The sequence below is a fragment of the Micropterus dolomieu genome, linkage group LG21 (assembly GCF_021292245.1).
Source record: "Micropterus dolomieu isolate WLL.071019.BEF.003 ecotype Adirondacks linkage group LG21, ASM2129224v1, whole genome shotgun sequence".
Taxonomy (NCBI): Eukaryota; Metazoa; Chordata; class Actinopteri; order Centrarchiformes; family Centrarchidae; genus Micropterus; species Micropterus dolomieu.
Window position 1 is genome coordinate 35,679,973 of NC_060170.1, and position 9,853 is coordinate 35,689,825.

Consider the following 9,853-nt stretch of genomic DNA (forward strand, 5'->3'; position numbering starts at 1 on the left):
TCCAGACTGTCCAGAACTCAGCTGCCAGGCTTTTAACCAGAACAAAGAAATATGACCACATTACTCCTATTTTAGCTTCATTACACTGGCTCCCAGTATGTTTTAGAATTGACTTTAAAATTCTATTGATCACTTTTAAAGCTCTTCATGGCCTCTCGCCTTGTTATATTTCTGACCTTTTAGTCCCATACGCACCAGCACGTACCTTGAGATCCTCGGGCAGAGGTCTGTTGTCTGTTCCAGAGTCTCGACTGAAAACTAAAGGGGACAGAGCGTTTGCTGTCAGGGCCCCGAGGCTCTGGAACAGCCTGCCCGAGGAAATCAGGTCGGCTGAGTCAGTGAACTCTTTTAAGTCCCTTCTTAAAACATACTTTTATAGGAGAGCTTTTCCCGATCTTATTTGACTTTATTTTATCCCTTTTAGTTTATTAATTTTATATTAAATTTTCATGCTCTTATCTTGTTTTTTTGTATTATTCTTTACACTTGTTAAAGCACTTTGTAACTTGTTTTTGAAAAGTGCTCTACAAATAAGGATTATTATTATTATTATTATTATTATTTATGTAGATCTGCTGCAGAGAGTCAAGCAGCTGAAACCTGCTTCTGTTTCATTCATTAATAAAGCGCCTGAAAGCCGTTACAGCTGAGAGACTTTACTCTGACGTCCTGCTCTCTAAACGTCGGTCAGCTCCTGCTGGCCCCCCGAGATAACAGCGTAGGCGAGTCAGTAAAGTAACGGCACCACAGCCGTTCTGCCGGCTCCAGGTGGACTCTTTAAAGGCCTGACAGCAGGAGCTAGGAGGAGGTGTGTGGGGTCTTACAGGAGCTGGCGAGCCACTCTCCGTTGGGGCTGAACTTGACAGAAGTGACGGCCTTCGTGTGTCCTGCCAGCGTCAACTTCACCGTGTAGTTCGGTTTGGCCGGACTGGAAACACCTGGTTAGTACCTGAGGAGAGACCGACAGCAGCTTCAAGATCTTCACAGAGCAGGACCACCAACATGAGAAACAGAAACCTCTGGATGGGCCCGCCTGGACCTGATGGGCCCGCCTGGACCTGATGGGCCCGCCTGGACCTGATGGGCCCGCCTGGACCTGATGGGCCCGCCTGGACCTGATGGGCCAGCCTGGACTACGTTCACACTGACATGAACAATTTATTTATCAAGCTCCTTTAAAAAGCAATTAATAAACAGACCAATCAAATAAAAACCTAAATATGTCAAAACAAGATAAACACGCGTCCCTGAGCAGACGCAGATGATTAAACGTCTCTGTGGGGGGCCGGGGCCTTTGTTTTAATCCCAGACTGTGGAACGGCTAAAAGGAACTGGTCTGAAGATTTGATGCCGCTTTCACACACAACACGATGACGTGCAAAGTCAACGCCAACACGAGGAGAGACGTGACTTTCTGACGCCACCGACCGCTTCGGAGTGTGGAGGACAGAGATGAATACCCGGCTGCAGAAGAACGTTCCCTTAGAGACGCACGCAGAGCAGCGAGGCGGAACTGATGTGGCGGGAAACAGGCTGCGAGTCGACGCAAAGTAAATACGGAGACATGCAGAGTACAAGAGTAGAAGTGTTATTTACGCAATACTTTAGTAAAACTCTGTCAGCAGCATCGTGTTCCTGCTTTGACTGACTGATCAGAGCCAATCAGAGAGCCAGACGGGAGCGTCACCAGCTGTCAGCACGAACGCGGACGCAGGAGGAGACGTAGCAGGAGGTCTGAGTTTAAAACAAAGACGTAGGAGTGTGGGCGGAGCCTGAAGGACAGAAAGATTCCAGCGCCGCCCTGATGGAGCCAAACTCCATTCAGAAAACAGACCTTTTAAAAGTTGTCTGCTTGTCGTCCTGCTGACAGACCTGACAGAACACGAACTCATATTTTTAACAAATCTGCATCGTGTCCTCGTTACTTCAGCTGCAGGAAGACTCGTCCACAAAAAAAGAATTTAACACCCCTGTTGGTATAAGGAGCTTAGAGGAGAAACAACGTCAGGAGATCTGGATGGAGCAGGTCCGTGTAAGGCCCTGAGAACTACTAGCAGCACCTTCAAATCCACTCTACATCTGAGCCGTCACCAGGGAGGAGAGTCCAGGATCTGGGAGATGTGGACCCTGTTCCTGGTCCCCATCAACAAGCTGCAGGCCTGATAATGATGAGAACACAGGAACAGGTTTCAGGTCTGTAAACATTCAGGGGGGAAGGCCGGACCCGTGCGCACGCTGAGACCAGAACCCGTCCTTCATCACAGAGACCACAGAAACGGTCTCACACCAAGGTCTAGATCAGAGTCGTTGTTCTAGTCCCTGAAACAGAATTCAACATCTGACCAGCTAATCAATAATTAAACACGTCGCTATTTGCAGCTGGTCTCGAACACGGATCATCTGCCGTCTGCTGGAGCTGGATCGCCCAGTCTCCTGGCAGGTGAAATAGTCTACTCATGTTTTGGGTTGTATCGGCCATTTAAAGGTATTTTAACAGGTAAAAAGTACTAGGTGAGCTACAATCTGTCAAACATAACTCATGAATGAAATCAACTAATTTCAGGGCAGAAATAACCTTTCAGTCAATAACAAAAGGCTTCAGTCACTTTCTGGCAGGTGAAATGCTGCATGTTAAGAGTTGTTTTGGCCATTTAAAGGTATTTTAACAGGTAAAAAGAGTGGACTGGTGCCTTCACAGCAAGTAAATAATGCAGAGTCATGAGGATAATTACAAAATTCTCTTCATTTTCTATCCAAGTTGGCAGTAAGTCACGTTAGTTAGGCTACAGCGTGTTTTCCAAATATAAACAAAGATATTAGACACAGGCCCGGATCCGGACCCTGCTGGGTCTCAGGTCTAAGAGCTAACTGTTAGCTCACAGTTAGCTCACCGGACCGGCTGTCCCGGAGTCCGGCGGACTCACCTTGCTGCCGGACCCTGAGGAGGATGAAGGCGGCTTGTTTTCAGTCTCTGGTTTCTTCTCCTCTGTCGCCATGTCGCTCAGCTCTCAGGCTGCTAACCAGCGTTAGCTCCGGCTAGCAGTTAGCTCCGGCTAGCAGTTAGCTCCGGCTAGCAGTTAGCTCCGGCTAGCTGTTAGCTCCGGCTAGCTGTTAGCTCCAGCTAGCTTCAGCGTTAGCTCTGTTTTGATTCTCTGCTGCCGGAGCTACAGTTCACGGCCTGAACCGGGTCTGAACAAAGCCAGACTCTGTGCTGGATCGGACCCCTGCAGCAGCAGAATAGCCTGTTAGCTTCAGTTAGCCACCAGAACGTGCCGGAGAGCACGTAGCTGCTTCCGCCCTCCAATGGTTCTTCTTCTTCGTGGTTTATGGCGGTTGGCATTTAAAACGTTGCCTGAGCGCCACCTCCTGGATGAAATATTCCCCCTGTGCGACCAAAAACGATATCAAAAAATAAAGATAAAAAAACTTCGCATCATTCGATATCGATCATTTCTTTGATCTCTGATTTTAGCTCCTGGGTGAAAATAAATAAAGAAACCTGATTGTTAATTGTGTTTTTTAAACTTTTCTTTCTGGTCAGAACAAACACTTGAAGCCAAACAGCAGAACATTCAGAACTATTCTGATAAAATCCTTACTTACTATAAAACTATACTTACTAAATCTTTTTCAGTTTCTTTTCCTCCACAAAACAAATATCTTAATAGAAAAATGAAGTGCTAATTCATTCGTGATTAAAATAAATCAAACATTCATTGAACATTTGTTATATTGTTATTGAGGATCAGTATTGCTTTATTGCCCATTCAGTGTCTGTTCTGTAACTCAGGGGTGGAGTCCATCCTTCCCTCTGCGTGGTGACTCTGGCCCAATCACGTCCACCCTCACAGACTCACAGACTCTGAGGCGCGTTCCCGGGACGCCCGTGAGGGCTTTAGGGCCGTCCCACTGTCAAACCGTCAAGTGCGCGAGGGCTCTCTCGTGGACATTTTGAGCCCAGGACAGAAGTCACTCGCCTCCGCCTCCGGCTCATGGGACCTTACTTCGGTAAAATATGTACGGGAGTCAACGGCGAGAGACAACTTATTTTTTTATCCCGTTAGAATCGAGCCTTGAATCACACACGATGTTGGTCAGTTTAAAATGTAATTTTGCTGGTCAAGAAAGTCACATTTTGTCGTAAAACAGTGAAGTTACGTGCGGTTTTGTGTGAAAACTGTTAAACGAACTGCATCTCTCGTCTCGCCCAAACATGTTAGCGCGGTAATGCTAAGCTAACGTTTGTTGCTTGGTGGCTACTAGCTGGATAACTCAGCTGTGTTCCACGCAGAAATATATCTCAACGACTCTCAGTCCTTTTATCACATCATCCGCTCATGGAAGTTTTTAGACGTTAGCTTCAGAAACGTTAGCTTCAGAAACGTTAGCTTCAGAAACGTTAGCTTCAGTCGTTAAGAGACAGTTATGACGTCACATTTGCGACTTTTGGGTTTGTGGTCTTTGTAATTCCGTATTTTCAAAGTCTGATACCTCAACAGTTTTACATCAAACTGCGACTTTCTTGACTTTAAAATGTATCTTTTAAATTGACAAACATCGCGTGTGCGATTCAGGGCACGATTCAAACGGCATCAAAACATTTGTTGTCCCTCGCCGTTGACTACCGTACAGTATTTTTCCGTAATAAGGTCCCATGGTGGTCCACCTGAAGGGGAGGGACTTAGGCTCTCTATAGAGCCTTTTCGTAAGTCCGCATTTCTGCAGACTTTGCCTGAGGGAATTGCCCACAGTTCATAGCGGTATGACGTGAAACACGGAGGTTACCAGGGTTACCAGGGAAGCCCGGAAGCGAGAGAAGAAGAAAACGGTAAACACCAGAGGAACAGTCACCGTATTACACACTGCGTTTATTCAACTATTTAGCTTTTGCTTAATGACGCTGTGTGATGATGATTATCTTCAAACAGACACTCCCCTCACGTGTTTCAGCGTCGCCGCCTCTCAAACACCTTCAGCAACCTGAAACTCCGCGTCTTCCTCCGAACTCGGGACGCCACTTGCTGCTCTGTCTTCTTCCGTTCTGACCCGAGTGGGAAACATTTCACACAGATATAAACGTTTCAGTCCTCCACGCTTGCTCTCTGCCGCCTTCACACTCAGGCGGTCCTTGTCATTTTGATCGACCGAACATCTCAGATCCCGTCGTCGCTGCGGTCGTACCCGCTGCGTCCATCAGATCTGCTCGCCTGCCCTTTCCTCGAGCACGTGGCTGCTACTGCGCATGCGTGATAGGAAGGTTACAGTCATACGGCAAGAGAAGGTGGCCAAAAACAATAAGGTCAAAGTCAGGACAAGCTTCACTGTTCAGAAATGCAAATATAAATACAGACAAATACAATATGTTGGTCAGTTTGATCAGTTTATTGGGGAAATGACAAGCAGGAACAAAACAAACTTATGTCATCCAGACAGCGTCTTTATACCTGAACCAATCACATCCTGTCCATCTCCTCGTTAATGGTGTTGTTACTCCATCAGAGAGAGAGAGGGGACAGGAAATGAGGGAGAGACCGATGGACAAAAGGTCCCGGGGGACGTCGGGGTTCATGGCGTCTTCACACTGAAAGCGAATCCAGCGTTTCGGAGCTTCAGAGCGCCGTGTGGAGAAGACCGGGCAGAGCGGGGGAGTGAAACGCCGCTGGCCGACGGAGAGCTGCTGAAGTACGGGAAAGTGCAGAGCAGAATCTGGACAGCTGAGCCGTTTACCCGCGAGAGCAGCTCAGAGTTAAACTGCTTTCATGAAATCAGCCTTTTACTTTAGTTTTCGGGTTTTAAACGCTGATTTATCTTCACTGGAGCTTCCGTGCACATCCGGTTCCACTGTTGCTGTCGTTAGCGCTGCAGGACTATTTATATAAAAACCTGAAAAGTGGACATTGCTGGAGAAAAGAAAGCGAGGAAGCTGAACTACCTGGTGAGTTCAGAAAACGTGTGTCTGTAACTTTATTCCAGCTGTGGTTGTACTTTACTGTGAACAGGTTAGCGTAACGTAGCCCTGATCGAACCAAACTCCATTCAGAAAACAAACGGTTTAACAGCTGCTGTCCTGCTGACAAAGCATGTTTAACAGATCTGCATCATGTTATTTCAGCATCAGTTTGATCCGTTTATTGTTATTTAACCACAGCAGCATGTTTCCTTTGGGTTCATACAGCTGGAGTTATTTGCTCGTTGTGTTTATTGGCGTTGTCAGTGTTCGGTTGTCCAGAGATAAAAACCCGCGCGAGGATTAAATTAAACACAGCCTCAGGGGGCTTTTTCCCAGCTGCCTCACTTACTTCTGTTGAGTCGCACCAAAGGTCGTTTCCCCCTCGGTGCGGCCGGCAGGTGTGAACGTAGCGGCCGCACTCGGGTCGGCGCCAAAAGCAGATCAAACGAGCACACAACCCAGCCGGGTTTCATGATGGCACGTGTGGGATTTCTGTGTTCAGGGAGAAATGTGAGTACTGACCCAAAGGAAAAGGTCAGAGCTGTTAAATGCTGAGTCTCTTGCTTCTGTAAACTCTCTGCAGCGTCAGCCTCGTGCATCCGGCACAGAGAAATAATAAAGACGAACACCTGCAGCTGTTCCGCCTCCAGCCTGCGGCCCGGCACGGATCCAGGATCAGTTCTCAGCGTGCCGCCAGATCCCGCAGAGGAAACCAGCCGCCGGTGATGAAGCTGAGGATCACGGTAGCGAGCGACCCCGCCCACCGCCACCCGACATTACACAGCGACCAATCGCAGCAAGCGACCGACACTCCGGGAAGCTCCGTCTGCTGACAGTGACGAGACGTCGCGCATCCCCGAGACAAGACCAGGTCCAGGGACTCTACAGGAGCGGAGAGAGAGGGAGGAGTTTAATTTTTAAACATACAGGGAGCAGAACGATAAAACCAGATGGCTGGATGTTTACAAAGTGCCGATCCAGTCACCTTGTTAACAGAGCGAATGACGCGCTGCAGCCTGCGCCGGCTGCCGTTATTAATCTACAGACACAACTTTCAGAATGAGATAAAAACAAGACTCTGCCTCCTGCTCTCGTGGCTGCAGCATCTCGACGAGACAGCGGACAGAAGGTTTAGGCGACACCTGTAAGCAGGCGAACAGGTGAGAGCTCATGCACGGTAGATACTGGACGTTTGAAGATCATCAAACACGAGCTTTTCCTGTACGGTGTTATAAACTCAACCCAACAATCCCAGACTGACTGACCGTCACACTGGTTTAGAGAAAGTCGGGTCTCCAAGCAAAAAACCTGTTTCAGAGGAATAAGAGGTCAAAACTTTGAAATAACATCCAACATGTTGCTGCCGTTAAATTCTACATGAAGCAGCCAAACACTGAGATACAGGCTGTTCATCCTGCAAGAGCAGCAGAGGCTCATGGGTACTGTAGTTTTCAGAGACAGACAGGTGACCAGACAGACAGACAGACAGACGAACAGACAGACAGACAGACGAACAGACAGACAGGTAAACAGACAGACAGACGAACAGACAGACAGACAGGTAAACAGACAGACAGGTGAACAGACAGACAGACAGACGAACAGACAGACAGACAGACGAACAGACAGACAGGTAAACAGACAGACAGACGAACAGACAGACAGACAGGTAAACAGACAGACAGGTGAACAGACAGACAGACAGACGAACAGACAGACAGACAGACGAACAGACAGACAGGTAAACAGACAGACAGACGAACAGACAGACAGACAGGTAAACAGACAGACAGGTGAACAGACAGACAGACAGACGAACAGACAGACAGACAGACGAACAGACAGACAGGTAAACAGACAGACAGACGAACAGACAGACAGACAGGTAAACAGACAGACAGGTGAACAGACAGACAGACAGACGAACAGACAGACAGACAGACGAACAGACAGACAGGTAAACAGACAGACAGACGAACAGACAGACAGACAGGTAAACAGACAGACAGGTGAACAGACAGACAGACAGACGAACAGACAGACAGACAGACGAACAGACAGACAGGTAAACAGACAGACAGACGAACAGACAGACAGACAGGTAAACAGACAGACAGGTGAACAGACAGACAGACAGACGAACAGACAGACAGACAGACGAACAGACAGACAGGTAAACAGACAGACAGACGAACAGACAGACAGACAGGTAAACAGACAGACAGGTGAACAGACAGACAGACAGACGAACAGACAGACAGACAGACGAACAGACAGACAGGTAAACAGACAGACAGACGAACAGACAGACAGACAGGTAAACAGACAGACAGGTGAACAGACAGACAGACAGACGAACAGACAGACAGACAGACGAACAGACAGACAGGTAAACAGACAGACAGACGAACAGACAGACAGACAGGTAAACAGACAGACAGGTGAACAGACAGACAGGCGAACAGACAGACAGACAGGCGAACAGACAGACAGACAGGCGAACAGACAGACAGACAGACGAACAGACAGACAGACGAACAGACAGACAGACGAACAGACAGACAGACAGGTGACCAGACAGACAGACGAACAGACAGACGAACAGACAGACAGACAGGTGACCAGACAGACAGACAGGTGACCAGACAGACAGACAGGTGACCAGACAGACAGGCGAACAGACAGACAGGCAAACAGACAGACAGGCGAACAGACAGACAGACAGACGAACAGACAGACAGACGAACAGACAGACAGACAGACGAACAGACAGACAGACAGACGAACAGACAGACAGACAGACGAACAGACGAACAGACAGGCGAACAGACAGACAGACAGGCGAACAGACAGACAGGCGAACAGACAGACAGACAGACGAACAGACAGACAGACGAACAGACAGACAGGCGAACAGACAGACAGACGGACGAACAGACAGACAGACGAACAGACAGACAGACGAACAGACAGACAGACGGACGAACAGACAGACAGACGAACAGACAGACAGACAGACGAACAGACAGACAGACGAACAGACAGACAGACAGACGAACAGACAGACAGACAGACGAACAGACAGGTAAACAGACAGACAGGTGACCAGACAGACAGGTAAACAGACAGACAGACAGGTAAACAGACAGACAGGTAAACAGACAGACAGACAGACAGGTAAACAGACAGACAGACAGGTGACCAGACAGACAGACGAACAGACAGACAGGTGACCAGACAGACAGGTAAACAGACAGACAGACAGGTAAACAGACAGACAGGTGACCAGACAGACAGACAGGTGACCAGACAGACAGACAGACAGACAGGTGAACAGACAGACAGACGAACAGACAGACGAACAGACAGACGAACAGACAGACAGGTGAACAGACAGACAGACAAACAGACAGACAGGTAAACAGACAGACAGACAGACGAACAGACAGACAGGTAAACAGACAGACAGACAAACAGACAGACAGGTGAACAGACAGACAGACGAACAGACAGGCAGACAGACACACGAACAGACAGACAGGTAAACAGACAGACAGGCAGACACACGAACAGACAGACAGGTAAACAGATAGACAGACAGACAGACACACGAACAGACAGACAGGTAAACAGATAGACAGACAGACAGACACACGAACAGACAGACAGGTGAACAGACAGACAGACAGACACACGAACAGACAGACAGGTGAACAGACAGACAGACAGACACACGAACAGACAGACAGGTGAACAGACAGACAGACAGACAGACAGACACACGAACAGACAGACAGGTGAACAGACAGACAGACAGACAGACACACGAACAGACAGACAGGTGAACAGACAGACAGACAGACACACGAACAGACAGACAGGTGAACAGACAGACAGACAGAC

General features: G+C 48.3%; 1 protein-coding gene and 1 pseudogene across 8 annotated transcripts in view; both read right to left on the minus strand.

Moving 5' to 3' along the window:
• The window catches only part of LOC123960371, a 12,360-nt pseudogene extending 9,364 nt beyond the window's left edge, over positions 1–2,996 (minus strand).
• A 2,371-nt stretch (positions 2,997–5,367) lies between these two features.
• LOC123960208 overlaps positions 5,368–9,853 on the minus strand; it is a 14,060-nt gene continuing 9,574 nt past the window's right edge. For all 8 annotated transcript variants that reach the window (XR_006822458.1, XR_006822457.1, XR_006822460.1 and 5 more), the window contains one exon: positions 5,368–6,832. Coding sequence is in view for 3 of the 8 variants with exons in the window: in XM_046034853.1 (XP_045890809.1) it covers positions 6,633–6,832 (200 nt within the window). In the remaining 5 variants the exon portion in view is untranslated. The remainder of the gene's footprint in view (positions 6,833–9,853) is intronic.